The following is a 23653-nucleotide window of genomic DNA, read 5'->3' as shown; positions in this document are numbered from 1 at the left end:
GCTGCAATTCATCACATGACGTGTCATCGTGAGTTTGACACCCCTAGGCTAGAATGTGAGAAATTTCCAGTCAATAAACAAGAAAGCATTGGGAAAAGACAGTCAACTGGGGACCAATTTGCTAACCTAGAGTTTGTAGCAGAGAACTACACAGATTTCTATACCAACTCCCTGTATGTTGCCTTTGCTGACTGAAAATCAATCTTTGATCCCCTCCATAGAGAAAGACCATTTTATTACTCTATAATCAGAAGTTATTCTGTTAATTAAATTGCTGCAAGGAAATACAGTTAATGCAAGTCAGATGCGATCTCTCTGCAGTTATCTCAATCCAGAAAGGTGTAAAATAGGGTTGTATTCTGCCTCCCCTACACACACTTCTTTTTCAGTATCTATGTTACCAAAATCTTCACCACTTTAACCAAAGCAATATTCCATCTCTGAAATGTAATAATAAACAGCTGTTTGTGCTTTTCGATGCTGGTGATGCAGTCATCATTTCTCTAAGTATGAAAAGAAGAATATGGATGGTAGTGGATTATTCGAGGGAAGAACTAAAACTTTTTTTTCTAATTGACCTGCAGTGATTTTGTCTTCATACTACTTTTTAAAAAATGTAACTGTATTCGGAAGAGAATCCATAAAACAGTTTGATGAATTAACATTGCTGCAGGAGGGGGGGGGAGGAATTAAATTACAACTTAAATAGAAACATATATTTGGTAATTGTATTTCTACTAAGTCAATTTCCTGCTGATTTAAAGATGGGCATGCAAATTTATTATACTAGCATTTTAATTAAGAAAATAACTATGTAATATGGAGTTTCTGCATCTATAGTAGAAGACAGTCCTCACTTAATGACCATTGGTCGAAGTTACAATAGAGCTACTTCTGAGAAATTTTTGAAATTCCGACAGCCACACACAGTCACACATGGTCACATGATCACATTTTGGGCACTTGGCTACCGGCTCACATTTAGAGCCATTTACAGAATCCTGTGGTCATGTGACTGCAATTTTTTACCAGTTTGTAGCATTTACTCCTGTTTTCGGCAAAAAGTGCTCATTAGTGAAATGGGGTTTGCTTAATGACCACCACAAAAACGGTTGTAAAATCAGGTATAGTCATAGGGTGATCTGCTTAACTACTGGTCCAATTTACAACCCTAACTGCAGGCTCAAATACAGTTGTAAGTTGAGGACTAGCTGTAAGATGGAACAATACATTTTTTCATACACAACTTCCTATCCCAAAGGCACTTTTTCAAGAGGTAACTGGACTTGAGGCAACTAGAAAAAAAGCACCTTTGGGACACATAACCTGAATCTCCATAGGCATTTAGCAACTTCATACATTTTACAATCTCATTGCCTAACTGAAAATCCTGGCTTGCCTTGGAAATAAGTATTTTAACAGTGAAACATTCATTAGGGCAGCAATTAAAATTTACTGCAAATTAAATACACTTCCATGAGCAAGTGAGTGAAATGATGCACAAAAGTTATTTTATGAGCAACATTATAAATGGCAAAATATTTGCATACAGTATTTACATTTTAAAGTTCTCTATAAACATGTATATAGTGCAGCTAGAAGAGACATATTTAACTGTGTTCCATAACACAACATTTTAAACATTGAACATAAGGTTAACTGACATTACATTAAAGGCCTTTTTATACGTTCTCCATTTATGTACAGTCAATAGAAAAAAAAACACAAAGTTTCCTGTTACATTATTTCCACTCTCAAAATACATTTTTAAATATTACATTTCAGTTGCCTGCAGTAAAGGGAATGGAAAGCAGGCATTTCATGCTTTATCCTATAATTTTAAAAAGCTACATGGTTTTTAACCATTTGCATACAGAGAGTGTGCAGTTTTAATAAGACACATATGTATACATTTATATGTGGGTATGTGGGTGTGTAGGTATGTAGGTATGTATACACACATGTACCTAAAACACACACGCACACATACACAGCAGTACAAGAATTTAGCCAAGACAACCCCATTAATACCAACACATTCTAAAAGTGCCTTGAGCGTTTTCAGGTTTTGGAACATTTGAGTTTTTAAAAAAATAATACCAAAAATATAGTTCTGTGAAGTATCAGGACTTTAATCATTTTTCTGCTAGTCCTGCAAGGACCTCACAAGATACAGAATATGTATGCTTGACTCTCCCTTTTCAGAGATGGCTCGTGTAAACGTCTTCACGTAGCATGACATGAGTCACTGATGGCCTTGTGACTACTGATTAGTAATCTGAGTAGTGATTATTAATCTCCCATCATCATAAGTAGAGAACTTCACCTACAATGGCTCTACTCATCGAATGGACCGTTCGCTTCTGACAAGACTGCTATCTTGCCTGCAATGTATGATCAGTGCTTAACAACAATTTATTTTGGAGATGACTTGGGCAATGATTATATGGCCAATTACCCCACATAAACTGATGACCAGCCATTAACTGATAACTTACAATGAGGCAGTGCTGCTTACTATGTGCCCAATAAATTGCCTCAGGTGCCCAATAAATCACCTCATGTGAACCTGCTGCCTTTGCAGAGAATTTTAGTAGCAAATTTAAATACCTTTCCTCATGCCGTTATAAAAATCTCCCCTCCCCAATAATCACTAAGAATACAATTGGATAGATGGTGAATAGAAACTGAATGATCAGTTTATAGTCATCTACAATATGATCAGGACAAAGGTGAAAGTGGGCCCTTGGAACAGCCCAGAGCTAATTTAAGTGAGCTACATTTTACTACTTTAGAAATAAACTAGAATTACTAATCTATGGAACACTGAATTCCCTCAGACAAGCTAGTTCCTATATGACATGTGCAGTGATTATAAAGTTATTGAGCAGTTATTGAACAACTATATGAATCCAACCTTACTCAGCTCGGAGAAAATGGATACTTGTACAATTTTTAAGGGCAGACTTTAAGTAAGTTCATTTCACATTTAGTGTTTTTTTTTAAGTTACCATAATATTCTGCTTGATGCTTTAGGAATATATCCAAATTCAGCATCAACAGACAAGAATATTTGAAAGGAGAAAACTACATACAGTATTCAGAGCTAAGTAAGATTACTTCCAAATAAATAATTGTTATTTAAAATCTTACATGTGGATTTCAAAGCAAAATATATATTTATTTTGAATATTATGAAGTTTGGTGAGGGTTGGGGTTTTTTGTGGGTTTTTTTTTTTGGCTTTTCACCTTCTTGCAAGGTGTATTTTTAAACCATTAGCCATTCTTATTTGTTAGCTGCAGCCTATTTTATTAGCAAATGGATACCATTTTATTTGTTTTTGGTATATGTGAGAGGAATCAAGCATTACAGCTCCTCTGCATCTTTCTATACTTGCATTCATAGGTACAATCCAAAATGAACTCAGGAAAAGTCTTGGAGGGAAAATAATACTTTGGTGCTAAAATTCATGGGCAACTTTTTCAAAAAGTGGGACATTTTGCACATTTAGACTTGTTCATAATGAAGCCCTGAGGTAACCAACCAGAACAGATTTGTTTTACAGACAATGGTAACACAGTGTCTCTTTACCTTATGAACAGTCCTTCACTGTAACTTTCTGTGGCATTTATCATATAGAACAGCCCATGAAACCCATCTTAAAGGAGATACTAGTCCCATTCAGAGGGGTTAGGCTAAGCTCTCAGAAGACTGGGCTAGTTTAGATACAGTCTCTTCAGTTTCAATTGTATTCCCCAGGTCTCCATTTTCATGGCCATCAATACTTGCTTTCTTATCAAATACTGTAAGGAAAAAAAACAATGAATGAAAGGAGCAACTTTTTTTGGACAATGATCTATGTTGCCAATATTTGGTCCAAGCACCAACTGTCTAAGATAGCATAAATCCCAAGAGAAAAAAAGAAAGAGATACACATATACTTTAATTATGAGATTCTATGGAGAACATAAAAAGGCACTGTTGATGTTACAGCACCCAAGAGAAATTACAATGCACTACAATTAAAAAAGACCGTCACCTTTGTTTCCTGGGGGGGGGGGGGAAAAGAAAGCTTGTTTCACCGCTGCTATAAGAATATATACTTTTAAGAGTTCTGGGTAAAGGGATATTTATATATATAGAAAGATCAAAAAACAATAACTAGAACAGAAATGATTACTGCCATTCTTCTTTTTGCTATTTATCAATCGTATTGTGTTATTGAGGTGGCAAAACCTTTCTAAAGACAGAGAATCGCAAGTATAATTAGGCAAATAAATTTAGTAACATGCAGGGTTTATTTTAATTGACGTTTACCAAAACAGATATATGAAAACCAGAATAATTTCATTCTGATCTAGTTGACCTTTATCTGTGTTTCTTTAAGAAACTTTACCTTGTAACGGTTTATCTCCACTTCCATCTTTTCTACCGGAAGCACAATTGCTACCTTCTTCCAATTCATCAAGATACAAACGATAGCGATGTCCACTCTCATCCTCGTATTCTACATTTTCATCGTCTGAGTCTACTTCAGGAGCAACATATACAACTTCAAATTCGATTTCTCCTCTCTAGAATACAAAATAAAAATCATTTTGCTGCTGAAAAACAGATAATCTGATATATAAAGCAATGGAAGAAATCCTGAGCAGTCAGTATAAAATACACTGCAAACAATTTATACATGGTCCTCTAACACAGGGGTGTCAAACTGGCAGCCCACGGGCCAGATGCGTCACGTACAGGCCACATCCATCCCAGCTCGGCTAAGGGAAATAACGTCACGAAACATCATGTGACCGCAATGTGATGCCACAAGTTTGAGACCCGTACTCTAAAAGAACAAAAACAATTGAATTTTAGATGTTCATGTCCACGCTATGTGAGCAAGCTATAAGCAAAAAATTAAAAAAAAGTAGAATTAAATGTGCACCTCATCTGTCATTCTTCTGCTCATGCACTGGTTTTCCCCTCTTAATTTAAACCTCAAGCAGTGGATGTTTAGAACCACAGAGAGTATGTGATATAATAGCAAAGAAGAAAAAAAGAGTAAGAAAGATTAAGTTGCAAGATGAGATGTCTTGAAATAAATACCTATACACAACATTCACTGATAGACTCATCAATGGAATAACACATTTTTGAAAAGAAGTCTTTTTTGGTTATTCTGAATTAAAAACCAGAAATGCATGGATTGTTGCTCAGCTTTACTTCTGATCTATGAGAATATATTTGGGGATGTGAGCAGTACGTATGAAATTTATTTGTTTAATTTTTATGCCGCTCGATCCCAAGTTTCTGGGCATTGTATAAACAATATAAAAAGGATTCAGTTAAATCTTACTGTGTCAGTTTAATTGTGTCAGTTAAATCTTACAACTCCAAAAAACATATTATCAAACACTTGTTTGGAAGGTTTTTCAGATTTTCTTGAATGCCAGACATGAAGCGGCAAGGTACGTCTCCGATGGCAGCATATTTCCATAATTGGGCAATATTTAAGACCTTTCTTTTCCATGCTCATCTCACCTCCCCTACTAAGACCAAATTATTCAAAATAATTTGTTCATGAATTGTGGTAAACCAGAATTTCAAAGAATTTAGATGATTATGAAAAAAACAAGTACAATAATATACAAACCTCAATCTTGTTTACTTGACTTATCCGTTCAGAAATAGATTAATAAACTGTAAATTCCATCTGTGGCAGGTAGAGAGAACGTCCTTGAAGGATAGGAGGAAGAACTGTTACCAAGGTAACAGTAATATAAAAGGGGCCTGAGCCTCGCCCAAGAAAGTAAAAGAAAGTAAAGTGAGAAAACACTTCCATCAACTCTCTCCTTAATTCACATGAAGATAAAGGGAGGGAGGAGGAAAGACATTCAGACTCGAAAGATTGATGTCAGCTCTACAAGACAGACCAGATTTAAAAACCAATGTCATGTAGATCGGTATGATGTTTATTGTAACAGATTTTTGCAATTGGAGAACCAGACATCAACATCCTGGTTTAGAGTAACTCAAGAGTTCTTGGAAATTCTGGTTTCACAGATGTATTTAATAATAGACAATTATCATTTTCCATAATTAGAAAACATGGTAAATAAAACATGCCTCATATGTTGAAACTGAAAATAAATTTTCTGGTATACTTATTTCAAAAGAATAGGGAAAATATACGTATAGTGTATGAATTTTGTATTAACATATACAAAATTACCTGTTGCGAAAGAATAGTTACAGCCTCTTTGTGTTTCGCGTCTCTCAGATTAACTCCATTAACTGCCAGAATGGCATCTCCAACGTGCAGACCTCCACAGCGATCAGCAGGCTGACCCGGATGAATTTCAGAGACCAAAATGGGAACCCCATGCTCCTTTCCTCCCTATCACGCCAATATTTAATACGTCAAAAAATTTATTCATATAAACCAGAATTCTTCGCATTAAGTTTTTTTAAAAAGTGTAGAATTTATATTGCTATCTATTCAGCAAAAAGCACTAGCTTAATTGCTACTCGGTATTTAATGCATAACTCAATTAGAAAAGCTTTATATTTTTATAGTGAATTACAAATTTTGTGGTTTTAATTAGAATATTAATATGGAACATTAGATAAATAACATAGGCTAGTATAACATGAAAGACATGCAAAAGTATATTTTAAAAAATCATTTCTGAGAATAGAAAAAAAGAAAATAAATTGAAATATTACTGTAATTGAAATGCCTAGTCCTTCATGATCTTCTTTAACCAAGAGAACTTTTCTGATTGGACCAACACCTTGGCTCTTCTTTAAGGAATCTGGATTCTAATTTAGAAATTAAAACAATATGAAAAAGTTTATGTAGGCTTTTGGGATAATTATAAAATAGCAAATAACAATTCACTATCTTTTTGTTTAGTCTAGCTTTATTTAGATACTGTATGTTCAGAGTCATTATTTCTAAAAATTTAGCAAGTACTGCTCTAATTAAGTTTCCTCTTAAGAATATGAAAGTGAGGGGCCTACTTATGATTCTCACATGTAGCAGTTGTTCTACGTTTTACTAAATTTATGGGATCAAATATATGGATATACGCAATATGAATCATCAAAAGCCAAACTCTATGTAAACAAAACCTAAAATCAACTTACATGCCCTGGGGGTGCTTGCATGGGTCGTTTTAGATCGTTTCGACCTCGGCATGCCCTGATTACAGTTTTGTGCCGGTGCAGATGGATTTCAGCTTCTAGCTGGTTCCAAAGTTTGTCATGGGCAGGTCCTTTCATATCTCTACCCAACAACTGAATTTGTTGAACCCTGAAAATAAAATGTGATATATATACCTTGTAATTAATATTACTACAATTACAACTGCAAAACAAGGCAGGCAAAGCAGAGAAAGCATTAACAATAGTTTATTTATACATTTTCATTTAACATACATAAGTGCTTTGTGAACAGTGTATTGTCTGAGTCAATTTGCTTACATAATAATACTTTTCCAACTCCTAATTTCTACCTCTACTATCCAACCATTTATAAAACAAGTCCCATGTTAGAAAATACTCTGTATCTTCTTTTTCTTTTATCTTTAATGTCAATCTGTCCATAATCTAATATTTTTTTTAATTACATCTTCTTCTCTCAGTGTTTCCTCATTTTTCCAGTACTGTGCAAATACAATTCTTGCTGCTGTCAAAACATGTAATATTAAATACAAATTCCCCTTATCATACTTTTCTGGTACTATAACAAAAATATTTCTGGTTTATAATCTATATGCTGATTTAATATCTTTTCTAACCATGTATGTATTTTTGTCCAATATTTCTTTGCTTTCACATATATCCACCACATGTGATACAGAGGTGGGTTTCAGGGGGTTCTGACCATTTCTGGAGAACCGGAAGCAGAAATTTTTAGTAGTTCGGAGAACCGGTAGTAAAAATTCTGACTGGCCCCGCCCCCATCTATTCTCTGCCTCCCAAGTCCCAGCTAATCAGGAGGAAATGGGGATTTTGCAGTAACCTTCCCCTGGAGTGGGGAGGGAATGGAGATTTTACAGTATCTTCCCCTGCCACGCCCACCAAGCCATGCCACACCCACCAAGTCACACCCACAGAACCGGTAGTAAAAAAATTTGAAACCCACAACTGATGTGATAGTATGCTCCCAGTGCATTAACAATAGTTTTGAAGACGGAATCACATCAGCGGCAGGGAGGAGAGAGCAGGGTTTAGAATAAAGGAGTCAGCAATATTCTGTGCAATTGTCCAACTGTTGGATTTTTGTTTTTGAAAGTTTTTTTCCACAGATATCAGCCTGATTCAGCCCAATTTCAAATTTGTTTTCTTTTGCCATTTTCTCCCCCAAAACAAATTTGGATTTCGGTTTGATGTATTTGTACTAAAAGGCAGCTAACTAGCTAGATAGCGGATCCTGTCCTCTTCATATAATTTATTTCCATTTTGCTGGGTTGAAAAGAATGAAAAAGGCTATCGACTATTCCACAGCTAAAATACTATGTGTGGGGTCTCATCTCTTTTAGAGACGACTACGTATTTTCCCACCACAGATAATTTTAAAATAAGCCCTTAATTATAATAGCTGGAATTTTTATAGCAAATTCTTCCATATTCCTGGTGCATTCTCATAAATACTATATGGTAAGTGTTGTTATTGTCAAATGTACCTTCCAGCTAGTTCTTTATCTAAATATTTAGCTGCGAGTCTGGCTCCATATACTTCAGCCTGAAGCACAGCTATGTGTCGACGTAGAGCCTCATTTTCCTTCCGAAGCAATTTCACTTCAGCTTCAAGTTGGGCTTCTTTCACCTTTTCTTTCTTGCTGGCTTCAAGTTCTCTCTCCTGGAAAAATTAAACAAGATCCTAATAACTTTCATCACAAAATTAACAGCCTCACTCTATATATACATATTTGGGAACAGTACTAACACATCAATGGGTTGTTGTTGTTGTTTTTTACAGAAAATTACCTATGACATAAAACCATGCACAACTGAATACTACACTTTTGACAGTAAAAGCTCGCTCCTAAAAAAAACAAAACACTCCAGTCGCATACTAAAACATTCTTCGTCTAAAAATAAAAATATGCAAGCCTCCACAAAATGTTCGATAATCTAGCTGCCAATTTCTCTGTATAACAGAAAGCAATTTGGCAGAAAATCTGAAAAGCTTCTTGTTTAAAAATAAATAGCTATAAATTATAAACATGTGCCCCTTAACTCCTACTATACTGTCTCACTTGAGGGGGGGGGGGAGGTTGTTTCTGAGAGGGATAAGTGAAGTCATTAGCAGCATACACCAAAAGTGTATGTAGACCCCTAAAGCCTGAAGGTCATTCTAGCTACCCAACTAAAGGAAGTCGGGTGCCTATATGTGGCTGCAGAGATACGAAAAGACACTGGAGTTAGATGATCACGTTAGTGAAAATGGCACATACGTAATTTTACACTGCATAGGAGAAAGCAGTGATAACCACTCCTCTATTTTACCAAAAAAACCACATGGTAAGCAATATAAAATGACTGATAATATAGCACCAGATGATGCCAGACATCTAGTTGCTGATGCTGACACTTCCATGCAGGAAAAGAAAAGCTGCAAAGACAAAATTACACTGGGAAGACGGAACATAAGCATAAACATAGTGAAAGATCTTTGACACACATTGACATCTTTGGTATCAGTAAATTAAAATGGATTGGAATTACACACTTTCAGTCAGAAGATCATACAATTTACTTATGATATGATATAAAAAACTTGAAAAAACAAAGGGCAAATAAAAACCAAAGAAGGAACAGCATTCCTTTCATAATCGAGATGGATATGAGAAAGAGAATATTCAGGTAAGAATGCTGTCAATGATCAAATAGTATCAATTAGGTTTCACAGACAACCTTTTAATATGGCAATTATCCAAGTTACTGCTGCAGTCACTGATGCAAAATGAGAGATTAGTGAATGTTACAGACAAGTCAAATCTAAAATTGATAGAACATGCCATAAAGTGAGTTGCCTATGATGGGAGACTGGAATACCATATAGTTGGAAATAGTTAGAGGGAAAACATAATTGTATTATGTGGCCTAAGAAATAGAAATGAAGCATGATAATGACTTAACTGTTTCTGCAACCCAACCAATGAAATATTTTTTCATTGCTAATATAGTCTTCAAACAACCAAAACGGTATTTGTCCACATAGACATCACCAGATGGAGCACATAAAAATCAAACTGACTAGTAACAAGGAGATGGAAGTTCACAGTTCAAACAGCAAAAATATGACAAGGGGCAGATCATGTGTAAGTTCCAAGTAAGGTTAAAACGAAGCACAAAGCCAACCAGTTTCTACAATATGATTACCATTTCCATCAGGAATCATTTTGAATTCCTGAATTTCATTGACAATGAACCAGTGAAACAATGGAAGAAAATTAAAGAAGCTGTTAATGATGAATGTGAAATAAAACTGCCAAAGACCAAGAAAAAAAACGAATAGCAAACTGGGTATCAGGACAGATGTGGAAATTGCCAAGAAGGGAAGAAAAGCCACAGACAATAAAGACAAAAATCTCAAAAAACAAATAAATATCTTCTAGGACAGGGGTGTCAAACTCACATCGTCACATGACGTATTACAACTTTTTCCCCTTCGCTAACCCGGCCATGGCCAGTGCGTGACACATCCATCCCGCGGGTTGCGAGTTTGACATCCCTGTCCTGGAATATTCAAATATGTCTCAATTTGAATTTTTCCATGAACTACTTTGGAGATTCTAATAATCAACAACACATCCATACATATATCCATACATCCAACTGTGTAATTAGGTAATTAGGTTAAATCATGAAGCTAATGTTTTTATGAAGACAAATTACCTAGAATACCATCATCCAATAATAAAAGAGAAAAAAAATCACTTCATCTATATATTATTGAGACTGCAAAGCATTAAATACACCAGACAATTATTCTTTTAAGATACACTGTGTTTTGCACATGTTTTTGAATGACTGTCTACCACACTAAGTCACAGAAACTTTTATTCAGAGCCTAAGTGAATCATGTTCCTATTATAGGTAAGTTAGATCCCTAACCAATAACTGAATGTTTAATAAATTTCAACTCAATTTCAATAATCCCTTCAAAAATTTTTAGTTAGTCATAGCAATTAATATCAGCAATACAATCATGCATGTTGGATAGAAGAAACATCCAATCTAACAACTGAACCCACAAGTAGTTGGCTAGGAAGTTACAGAAAAGCCAAAAATATATTTGAGATTAACTGTCATTAAATGTCAGGGCCAAAATATGTACAAAACTCCTGTGCAGTTTTGAATTTAAGTATGGATGAACGCATCAAATGAACTTACCATATCCTCCAAAGAACAGGCAGACTTAAGATGAGAGAAAAAAAGTATCATAATTAGCAATATTGGCCGAAGTATCAAACTACAATAACCCAAAGCTTGCAATCTAACTATATAAAGTCTGGTGAAAAACTAACACAGTGGAACTCTACAGACTATTTACTTCATTTAATGTAGTGGTATCAATACTGTTATCCAAACAATTACTATCTATATCTCTCATTTCCAGAATACAGTCTCAGTCCATCAAAATAAAAGTTGTAAGAATCATCCTCAACGAAGTATTTTCAACAATAGAGCAACCCCATACAATCTTTGTGTGGAATGTATTCTTTTTCTAGGTTTATATTTCTTATGTTATTAACTAGGACTGCAACATAAAGGTAAAAAAAATCCATTAAAATTAAAAATGTCACATCCATCTCTCTCTTTCTCTCCATACAAAAACTGCAGCACAAACAAGAAATGCAGAACTATTTCCCCTCTTTTTTTTTTTTTTAGGGTTCTCTCAAGAAGCACACTACTTATTCAAGAACCTTTAAGAAAATGAACCAAGTATATTATGCTTTGAGGGTAAGTGGTTAGAAGTAAACTGGGGGAAAGATTTTATCACTGACACTGTTATTGAGTTAAGGAATAGAGAGGTATATAAGGGAAGATAGGTTGCAATGGGAAAACGCCAAAAATTCCTCTCCAGATTTCACATTGTTGCCTTTTTGCCTCACTATTATAACATCCTGACACTATCACATTGATTTAAAGCTTCCCATTTTACATGCTTAATTTGCACTGTTGTTAAAGAAAATAGATAAACATATAAAAATGGCCTCTTAGTAACCTAAAGCAGACCACATATATATTTCCCCTTGAACCTCTTAGAATGGGCAAGGTAAAAACTAAAAGCTGTAACAGGCACACAAAATATTTTGAATTTTTTTTAACTGTAAGAATTTTTTTTTCTTTAACAAGAACACTTACCAATTTGGCCTTTATTGCCCCGGAATCAACATTCAGGCCAGTCTTTGCATGAAGCTGAAGTTGAATGGCATGGAGTTGCAATAGTTGGTCATGTACTTCTTTTTCTAATACTGCCTTTTCAGCCCGAGTTTCTGTCAGTTCTGATTTCAAATCTACTAGTTGAGCCTGGAACACACGTCATTGAATAATTAACATCACTGAATATGTACAATACTCAAAAGAAATCTAATCCTTAAAGCAATACCTCTCCGGCAGGTTTTTCTAAATTGTCTCTATCCTAAACATTTTTTTCAAATATACAGAAGTCAAATATCAGATGGTAAGGCAACTTAAGAAGTAAAAGTTCCTCAACAAGGCAGATCTGCAATAACACAGAAGTATTTCATTTGTGAATTCATTTAATTCACTCTATTCTAAACCTATTGCCATGATCAGCTATCATGTGAATCTTCAGGCAGCATTAGTATAAATCACTGTGAATGAGCACCTAATATATATTGATCAATTTAGCATATTTTTTTGTTAAATTGCTTGTTTTATATTGTAATAACACATTGTTCATCATAAACAATGCATGCTAACATTGATTTAGAAATACTGATTATAATTTACAAAACTCTGAATGGAAAAGATGTTGATTTTATTCCTGAATTTGTTTCATTTACTCATTTACAAAACTTTAATAACTAAATCTTTATGCCGAGGATTATCAACTGTCACAAGAGGACATGCTCTAGTTTTTATCCATACACGAATTAAGTATAATCAATTGTTTTACTGTGTCTTTCTTCTGATTAAGGCAATAAGGAGATACATTTGAAACTATTGCTTTATCACATTTCTAGAGGTAAATGGTGTAATATTAACATTTGAACAGCCATAATCAAATTATTAAAATGTTTAAAACATAATTTAGTTTTGAATTCTTTATCCTAGTTCACAAGCTTCTCATACTGAAAGATCTCAGTATAGCCTTTTGGCCTTTCTAAACTGCAGACAATAATAAAAACGCCCAAATAACAACATACTGTAGAACCAAAGAGATTATACTTGAAGTAGCAGCTCCCTTTTCTATCTTTTGCCCTAATACTATAAATTTTCAGGGATTTCAAAGCCAGGATGCAGCAGATCCAAAATGATGAAAATGCTATGAAATGTAAGGAGTAAAATGCTTGGACATTTTTCAACTTGAATATTTTTCAACTGTGAAAAGGTCAGAGTTTAATCTAAACGGCTAGAAATTCTAGGAACTGTAGCCCCATTACGTCAGAGTCAACAATTTGAGGATTGTATTTAACATACTGACACTACAAGAACCAGGGTGGATAAAAATCAATGATTTTTTTAAAAAAATCAAAAAAATCAGATTTTTTTTATTTAAATCGGATTTTTTTTATTTTTATCGAATTTATTTTAATAAAAAACTTTTGGGGTAAAAATCTATCGTAAGATAGTTTTCTATTTAAGATACATAAATAATTTAGTTTATTCAGCATGAAATGGAGCTTAGTTATGTAGCATGAGGCTGTATATTCTGCAACACTGGGACTATCGGTGAGTCAACAGTGGGTCAACGGAGTAGCAGAGATGACAGTTGCTCTTTAAAAATTATGATTTAAACCGAGTTGATTTAAATCAAGCCTTTTTACTAGTCATTTAAATCATGATTTAAATTGTGATTTAAATCAACTCGATTTAAATCAAATCCACCCTGACAAGAACTAGTGTGAATAAAAACTGATAGTGAAACAGAGATCTTTCAGAGAAAGGAAGCATATTTTGTAAGATATAACATATATTATTAAGTTAAATATATAAATATACTTTATTTACCCATCATGTCATAGCATATACTAGCATATACTTTACCAGTGTAGGGGAACAAACTACGCTGATAAAAAAAAATGGTACAGTCAACCATGGCCTTATTTTACTACAGGAAAATCCTGGAAATACAGGCAATCCTCGATTTACAACAGTTCATTTAGTGACAGTTCAAAGCCACCATGGCACTGAAAAAAGTGAGTTATGACCGTTTTTCACAGTTACCTTTGCGGCATCCACATAATCATGTGATCAAAATTCAGATACTTGGCAACTGATTCATATTTATGACCATTGCTATGTCCCATGGCACATGTGATCACCTTTTGTGATCTTCTGAGAAGCAAAGTCAATGGGGAAACCAGATTCACTTAACAACTGGGCTAGTAACTTATCAACTGCAATGATTCACTTAGCAATTGTGGCAAGAAAGGCCATAAAATGGGGCAAAACTAATTTAACAAATGTCTCCCTTAACAACAAAAATTTTGGACTCCATTGTGGTCATAAAGACGCGGACTACCTGTAGTATTTCATCTAAATCCTTTATCCTCATAATAATTTTAATACTACCATGTAGTTTCCAGATGATCCAAATATGCATTCAGTTTTCTAGTAGATGCAGTCAAAATGGTTTTAATAGCCAGGCTAGCAAATTGGCAAAAAGTTTCTCTGTGGCTTCTGAATGAAAATGAATGAGCAAAACGATATGGAAAAGTAATCGTGCCCAGATCATTTGGCCTGGCAGGAAATTCACCTTTTTGTAAATAATTAAACTGTCAGAATTTTTCATGTTTATCAGGTATACATTTTTTCTAATTTTCTTGGAATTGGAAACATTATATTTTTAATCATTTTTTTTTTAAAAAAATAAGACTTTATTAAATTTCAACAACAGATAAAATACAAGGAAACAGAATAAGATAAATGTTGAGAAATTATATTCTAATATGATGGCTGGATTCATTGTGGTAAGTCAGGTCTGATTAACCACAGATTGTTGTAGAACCATATAGCTAAATTCACATAATACATAAACGTTAAACTGCTGTTTCTTAAACTTTTTTTTCCTCTCAGAACCTCTTCCTCTTTTAAAAATTATGAAGGACCCCAAAGGATTTTGTTTGAATTGGTTACATTTATCAATATTTACATTTAAAAATTAAAATTGATGCATTCACTGCTGTGTCTTGCAATTGTTTGATGGGATTTAATATTTAATTATATTTCCGCATAGGCTGACAAATAATTTTGTTTTCACGGATCCCTGAAAGAGTCATGGGGACTTTTACGTCAACACTAAGACCACACTGCAACAAACTACCACATTAACAGGATTGGAATGAGAATGTTGAAATAAATGCAAGAAATGGGAAGGATCGACTACCTTCTGAGCCAATATTTAAACCTTCATTCTAGCTTGTATTATCTAAGTCTTTCTAGTTCTAAATCACCTTGTATCTCCTCTAGAGGTACCTAGGTAAAGTGATCTGGTGAAACCAAGGCGCTGTTTCAGGAGAAATAATTCTAAAAATCTCCCACTATTTCTTTTAGGCATAGTTCTTTCCAGGTGAAATTTTCTGAACTACTGAGAAATTCTGCAATTGTACATTAGAACTTTTCAACTATCACTGAATGATCATATTGAAGCTGATACTTTTTCTCGAACATGTTGATACCAATGCCTGTTACTACTTATTATCGCTGTATTCTTATATTTTGTTGCCTTTTGACAGTAACTATTGTCTTGTCAATAATTATATTTATAATATGGATTTAGTAACCGGATATTAGTTATGAGATTATAGTATACTAGTGAATAAGTAGTATTTTACCACCTCAATACTTTGCTTTCAGTCCTAATAAAATACAATATCCCACAGTATATTGAAATTACTGTAAATGTTTAGCTTCCTCTATGAAACTACTCAAGTAATTGTTATTATACTTAGCACATGTTGGAAATAAAAGTACAAATTATAACAAATGCATGTCTATTTATAACTTAGAAAACCAACTTATTTAAGGTTGATCCTTTTCACTTTGGCAGAAAGTCAATAAAAAACTAAGAAATATCTAACCTACCCACTCATACTTAAAATAGTTCAAGATTATGTTTGTTTTTATCAGTACAGTATTTCTGTGAAGTAGTTCGGAACAGAGAAAGATAATTGAGAAAGATAATTTATCCTCAATTTGTACAATTTTTCATGTATTTTAGCAGAGTTTCCAATAAAGAACATTAGGACAGGTATACAGGTAGTCCTCAACTTATGACAAATGAGCCCAAAATTCCTGTTGCTAAATGAGACATTTATTAAGTGAGTGTTGTCCCATTTGATGATCTTTCTTGCCACACTTGTTAAATGAATCACTGCAGTTGTTAAGTTAGTGACACAGTTATAAAGTGAATCTGGCTTCCCCATTGACATTGCCTGTCAGAAGATCGCAAAATGTGATCACATGACCCCAGGACACTGCAATCGTCATAAATATGAGTCAGTTGCCCAGCATCTGAATTTAGATCAGGTGGCCATGGGGATGCTGCAACGGTCGTAAGTGTGAAAAAACGGTCATAAGTCACTCTTTTCAGTGCTGTTGTAACTTCGAACAGTCAGTAAGCAAACTGTTGTAAATCAAGGACTACCTGTGTTCAGAAAATTAATTTTTGCATTAAAAACTTTGCTACATTATAGCTTTCCAAAAACAGTTATATATTGTTTCTGTCTATTCAGTACAGTATTTTTGTCTACAAAATTACTGATTTTCAGGTCATTTTCTTTATTGCTTTTCATAATTGATGCAGTATATTAAATGGCGCCACAGTTCCACCACCAATTTGTCTACATAAATACTGTTGTTGCTTAGCAAACTTGATAAGGTACTTACTGACCTTGGGAGAGTTTGGCTAGACACTTAAGTTATTTTCCTGTTGCCAAGCGTCCCTGGATGCTTAACTTGCAAGTTTATTTAACTAGCATTTACATTGATATTTACCACAACAATGAAGACATTTTTTTAATGTCTTCATTAAAAAAAGTGTGCTCTCTTAGGCGTGGAGACCTCAAATGGCTAGTTTATTTCTATTTTCCTTTCCCCAACTTCTGCTACAGCCAATTATACTTGGCATAATTGAGTTTTAAAAATATACAGAGTTCTACTGTAGCATGTTTGTTTAGCATAGCTTTTTTAAATTAGCAATACTCTTGTGTGCATGTAACATAGATGTTTGTGCGGGTAAGGTTATCAACCTTGCTGTCAAGCAAAACCAAGCATTTAATAGTGAGTGCCATACCATGTGCATTAATCAAATAGGTGGCAAGAAAGTAGGGGCAGTCAGGCACAACATAGGTTATGTAGACAGTAAACACGGGGTCAATCAAAATGGACTCAAATGTCTATACACCAATGCAGAGTATGAGGAATAAACAGGGAGAATTAGAAATTCAAGTAAATGAGGGCAGATATGATATTGTTGCCATTACGGAAACCTGGTAGGATGAAACCCACAAATGGAACATACAGCTAGAGGGATTTAAATTATTTAAAAGAAATAGACCAAATAAAAGAGGAGGTGGAGTTGCATTAAATATAAGAAATAACTACATCTCTACAGAAATAGAGCACAGCAATGACAAAAATTATCTTGAATGCATTTTGGTCAATATTAAAGGGGGGGGGGGGGAATGACATTGCCATAGGTGTATACTATAGTTCATCCAACCACACTGAGGAAATAGATGAACTTTTTGCTCGGCAGCTAACTAAGGTATGTACAAAGCAGATCACAATAGTAATGGGGGATTTTAACTACCCTGACATCAACTGGGAGACAAACTCTGCACCAAGTGGAAGATCCAACAGGTTCCTAACAAACCTAGCAGATAACTTTGTTTCCCAAAAAGTAGAGAAGGGAACAAGGAGATCAGCCATATTGGACTTAATTCTCACTAACAGAGATGAAATCATGCAATGATTGGAATTCAACATTATGCAAGCACAAGCAATAGAACAAAGTCAAACTAAAGTCTTGGACTTTAAGAGAGCTAATTTCAATAAACAGAGAGAGCTTGGGAAGGATCCCATAAAAGGGAAAACAATTCAAGAAGCTTGGGAAATTTTGAAAAGTGAGATTATAAAAGCCCAGTCTAGCACAATACCAACAAAGAAGAAAAATAACAGCTCTCAAAAGAAACCAGCATGGCTGCATAAAGAACTCTCTGACAAATTGAAAGACAAAAAGGACAAGTATAAAAAGTATAAAAAAGAGGGGCACATAACTAAAACAGAATATCAGCAAATACCCCGAGCCTGCAAAGATGAAATGAGAAAAGCTAAGGCTCACAATGAACAAAGACTTGTGACGAAAGAAAAAAATAATTAAAAAAACTTCTTTCAACATGTTAAAAACAAGAAAAATGTTAAGGAAACAATTGGTCCATTGCTGGGAGAAAGTGGCAAGAAGGTGACAAGCAACAGGGAGAAAGCAGAACTACTTAACTTGCTTTTTTGCAACTGCCTTTACACAAAGGGAAAAAACAGTCCAACCTAAAAAAAACAGCACCACAAAAAACAGATTAGGAACACGTTAAAATAGGGAAGAAAATGGTAAGTGAGCATCTGTCTACCCTAGATGAGTTCAAATCACCAGTACCAGATGGGTTTCAACCCAAGATTCTGAAGGAACTGGCAGACGAGATTTCAGAACCACTGAACTATAACTTTCAAAGATCCTGGAGCCGGGGAATTGCCAGAGGACTGGAAAAGAGCTGATGTAGTTCCCATCTTCAATCTTCAAAAAAAAAAATAGATCCAGGAAACTAATGACCTATCAGCCTGACCTCAATATCAGGGAAGATTCTGGAAAAGATAATCAAGCAACGAATCAGCGAACACCTAGAAGCAAACAAAGTAACAACCAAAAGTCAACATGGGTTTGTCAAAAGCAGATCATGCCAGACTAATCTTATTGCATTCTTTGACAAAGAGATAAAATTAGTGGACCAGAGGAATGCTGTCGATATAATTTACTTGGACTTGTAAGGCATTTGATAAAGTAGACCATAATCTACTACTCGATAAAATAGAAAAATGTGGGTTAGACAGAATCACCAGCAGATGGATTCGTAACTGGCTGACCAACCGCACTCAACATGAAGTCCTCAATGGAACTGCATCTACATGGAGGAAAGTATGCAGTGGAGTACCCCAAGGCTCTGTTTTAGGCCCAGTACTCTTCAACATCTTCATCAATGATTTGGATGAGCGGATTGATGGGGAACTCATCAAATTTGCAGACGACATCAAGCTAGCAGGAATAGGCAACACTCCAGAAGATAGGCTTAAGATCCAGAATGATCTTGACAGACTTGAACATTGGGCGCTATCTAACAAAATGAAATTCAATGGTGAAAAAAGTAAGGTTCTACATTTAGGCAAGAAAACATATGAAGAACAGTTGCAGAAACTGGGTATGTCTAGCTTAATGAAAAGAAGGACTAGGGGAGACATGATAGCAGTGTTCCAATATCTCAGGGACTGCCACAAAGAAGAGGGAGTCAAGCTATTCTCCAAAGCACCTCTGAGGGCAGGACAAGAAGCAAGAAGGAGAGAAGCAACCTAGAACTAAGGAGAAATTTCCCGATAGTTAAAACAATCAGTGGAACAACTTGCTTCCAGAAGTTGTGAATGCTCCAACACTAAGTTTTTAAGAAGATATTGGATAACCATTTGTCTGAAGTGGTGTAGGGTTTCCTGCCTAAGCAGGGGGTTGAACTAAAAGACCTCCAAGGTCCCTTCCAACTCTGTTATTCTGTTTTCTGTTTTCTCCAATAGCCTGAAGTAGAGAATATTTGACCTGTGTTTTGTAACAGATCTGAGATCTTCACATCATAAATGCTTACTGCATCACTTAGTTGAAGGCCTCCCTGTGGTGTTAGTTTCACAACACAAACACATTTACAACTCTATCCACAAAGATATCTTCAGACAGATCACACACAGAGGCAGATTGTCAGCATTATCTTTTATTTCACTATCCTACAGCATTACTTCCTAAAATACCTTACTAAGCTTAAGGGTTAGTTAAGTCCCTCAAAAGTATGACTATTTGTATATTACACAGGATCCACAGACTGGGCCAGAAGATTTTTTTAAAAAATCAGGATATTGTTTTCTTACATTTAAGATTACCCCAGGCTTGAATAGGTTATAAAGAGAGCAACTGGCCCTAAATCACTAAGAGATACACAAAACCTATACTTCAAACATGATCACCCTAGACCATGGCCTGGCTTTGCTGACAAAACCCCAGATTCACACAGCACATGAGGGATCCTGGTTAACACCATCAATGCTAGTTTGGATAATGAAGTAGCTGCAAGAAAACAACAACGCTCAGAGAGCACCTAGGACCACTCATTTCAACCCTGAGCTACAAAAATTCTCCTTTATTGGTACACAGCCCGTGACAATACAGGTAGTCCTCGACTTACGATCACAACTGAGCGCCCAAAATATCTCTTGTTAAGGGAGACATTTGTCAAGTGAGTTTTGCCCCATTTTACGATTTTTCTCACCTCAGTTGTTAAGTGAACAGCTGCAGTTGATAAGAAGGTGAGTAATTCGGTTGTTAAGTGAATCTGGCTTCCCCATGGACTTTGCCGGTCAGGAGGTCGCCAAAGGTGGATCACGTAATCGTGGGAAACAGCATAAATCATAAATCTGATTGTTGCCACAAAGTTGCCAAGCGTTTTTGAATTTTGACCACGCAACCCTGGGGATGGTGCCAAGGTAGGTTGTAACAGAAAAACGGTCACTTTTTATTCTCGATGCCGTTGTAACTCTGATCGGTCACTAAATGAACTGTTGTAAGTCGAGGACTAACCTGTTACAAGGACTGGGGAAATCACAACAGCAGGAGTCCAAATGAGTAATGTTGTATTCCTTCCCCGCCTACTGAACAAACACAAAGATCTATATTTCCCATTTCAAAGAGGGGAAAAGTGAGGGGTGAGGTCCCCACACTCATCTCCTCCAAAGGAGATCTCTCTCTCTCTCTCTCTCTCTCTCTCTCTCTCTCTCCCATCTATCCTTCCCGCGGGGCCCGCGATCTCCGCGAACCGGCCAGCCCTCGCTTTCGCCCCGCCATCACCTCCAGCTTGTGGTTGATCTGGGACACCGTTTGCGCCTTGTGGCAGAGCTGGGCGAAGCAGGAGCTCAGGCTGGTCATCTTCTGCCGCCCTTCGTAAGTGATGTCCGCCTGATCCGGGTCGATCTCGCCCAGCAGCAAGTCCACATCCACGAACGCCTTGTCGAATTCCTTCTCCAGGACTTCCAGCCAGCGGAACATCGACAGCCCGCCGCCGCCGCCGCCGCTTCCACCGGGGGAACAGGAGGTGGAGGAGGAGGAGGAAGAGGCCGCCGCCGCCGCCGCCCCCCCGCCGCAGGCCCCGATCCCCGATCCCCCGCAGGAATCCACCCCCACGCCGGACATGGCTCGCGGGTAGTAGCGCTGCGCTCCTGCCCCCGACACGCTGCGGCCCGACTTCGGCAGGGCTGCGGGACGCGCGCCCGCCCTCAGCGCTGACGATACGAGACGCGGCTGCGGCGGCGTCCTGCCCCGAGACGCAGGCGGAGAAGGAACGGCGGCGATTAGAGAAAGCGACTCTCTCTCTCTCTCTCTCTCGGGCGCATGCGCTAAGAAAACGACTGCGCTTCTGTCACCCGGCCGGCGGCTGGAAAAACCCGCCGTGCGGGAAAAAAAAATCGGCGATCGGCTTCTTCGGCCTGCCACAAGACAGCCGAGTTTGCCAAGGCGAAGTGAGACGATGCCCCGATTCGTCGAGCGGGGGCGACGTTCCCTTCCCCGCCTTTGGACTTAAAGAGTGGAAGGGGGAGGAGGAGGGGGGGGGCGCTGCGGGACGAGAGAAGCAAACGGAGCTTCCGGGCGGATAAGATGCGGGTCAGCGGGTGGCTTTTGGGGAAGCTCACAAAGTAGTTGGGAGTTCAGCTTGGTACCTAATCTCTGACTCGATGCAACCGTCTTCCGAACGGGGAAAAGACACGCAAGAGTCGTGGGCGAATGGAGTGGGTTGGTTTTTTTTTTTTTTTTTTTCTTTTAAGGTCCTTTCGGTGTTCTCATACACGTAGTCCTCAACTTACGACCGCAGCTGAGCCCCACATTTCTTATTACTAAGTGAGACATTTCTCCAGTGAGTTTTGTCCCCCCCCTTCCCATTTTACGACCGTTCTCGCCACGGTTGTGAAGCGAATCGCTGCGGTGGTTAAAAGTTAGTAGCACGGTTGTTAAGCGAAAGTTAGTAACACGGTTGTTAAGCGAATCTGGTTTCCCCATTGATTTTATTTATTTATTTATTTATTTGCGTGCCAGAAGGTTGCGAAAAGGGAAGGATCACGTGACCCTGGGACATTGCAATTGTCAAGAAATATGAGCCAGTTGCCAAGTATCTGAATTTTGATCAAGTGACCGTGGTGATGCCGCGACAATCCTTAAGTGTGAAAAACAGTCGTAAGCCGTTTTTTCCAGTGCTGTTGTAACTTTGAATGGTCACTAAATGAACTGTTGTAAGTTGAAGACTACTTGTATAGTCCCGGAATGGGTAAAAACAGTTTGTATTCGGAAGACATGTTTATGTCAGAGTGTTAGGTTTTTTTAATTATCTAAGGCAGTGGTTCTCAACCTTCCTAATGCCGCAACCCTTTAATATAGTTCCTCATGTTGTGGTGACCCCCAACCAGGGGTGGGTTCTAAATTTTTTTTACTACCGGTTCTGTGGGTGTGGCTTATTTTGTGGGCATGGCTTGGAGGTCATGTGACTGGGTGGGCGTGGCTAGCTGGTCATGTGACCGGGTGGCCATGGCTATGTGTATAGGGACTACTCAGAGGGCTGAAAAAAGTCATTTCTGACAGGTCCTCGCACTTTTGACCGGTCTTCGCACTTATGACTGGTCATCATTTATGCCCATTGTAGCATTCTTAACAACAGTGTCACTCATTTCACAACTGCTTCTCTTCACCATGGTGACAAGATAGGGCAAAAACGTAAAATGTGAGGACAGTCGTAAGTTCGAGGACTGGTCAAAAGTGCGAGGACCAGTCAAAAATAACTTTTTCAGCCCTCTGAGTAGTCCATGTGCACAAAAGGACTACCCAGAGGGCTGAAAAAAGTCATTTCTGACAGGTCCTCGTACTTTTGACCGGTCTTCGCACTTATGATTGGTCATCATTTATGCCCATTGTAGCATTCTTAACAACCATGTCACTCATTTCACAACTGCTTCTCTTCACCATGGTGACAAGATAGGGCAAAAAGGTAAAATGTGAGGACAGTCGTAAGTTCGAGGACTGGTCAAAAGTGCGAGGACCAGTCAGAAATAACTTTTTCAGCCCTCTGAGTAGTCCATATGCATAAAAGGATACAGCAATAGAGAGGG

General features: G+C 37.0%; 1 protein-coding gene across 1 annotated transcript; it reads right to left on the bottom strand.

Moving 5' to 3' along the window:
- Nucleotides 1-1489: 1489 nt before the first annotated feature.
- GOPC (golgi associated PDZ and coiled-coil motif containing) lies at nucleotides 1490-21692 on the bottom strand. Its single transcript, XM_070952961.1, has 8 exons — nucleotides 21351-21692; nucleotides 12374-12538; nucleotides 8683-8858; nucleotides 7142-7307; nucleotides 6719-6814; nucleotides 6225-6389; nucleotides 4398-4575; nucleotides 1490-3804 (listed from the first exon to the last, which is right to left on the bottom strand). The coding sequence occupies exons 1-8, from the start codon at nucleotides 21690-21692 to the stop codon at nucleotides 3692-3694; spliced, it is 1401 nt and encodes a 466-aa protein (XP_070809062.1). The 3' UTR covers nucleotides 1490-3691.
- Between the last annotated feature and the right edge of the window lie 1961 nt (nucleotides 21693-23653).

The sequence above is a fragment of the Pituophis catenifer genome, unplaced genomic scaffold (assembly GCF_029215685.1).
Source record: "Pituophis catenifer annectens isolate HBS135680 unplaced genomic scaffold, rPitCat1.0.hap2 SCAF_1, whole genome shotgun sequence".
Lineage (NCBI taxonomy): Eukaryota > Metazoa > Chordata > Lepidosauria > Squamata > Colubridae > Pituophis > Pituophis catenifer.
This window is presented reverse-complemented; position numbering and strand designations above follow the sequence as displayed.

Bases quoted from the DNA above. Each gene is read 5' to 3' on its own strand.
- GOPC (XM_070952961.1), bottom strand. From the start codon at position 21,692: ATGTCCGGCGTGGGGGTGGATTCCTGCGGGGGATCGGGGATCGGGGCC. The intron at 12,539-21,350 runs GTGATGGCGGGG...CGTGTGTTCCAG, and splicing joins AGATCAACCACAAGCTGGAG to GCTCAACTAGTAGATTTGAA. The intron at 4,576-6,224 runs GTAATTTTGTAT...TTTGTATTCTAG, and splicing joins TAACTATTCTTTCGCAACAG to AGAGGAGAAATCGAATTTGA.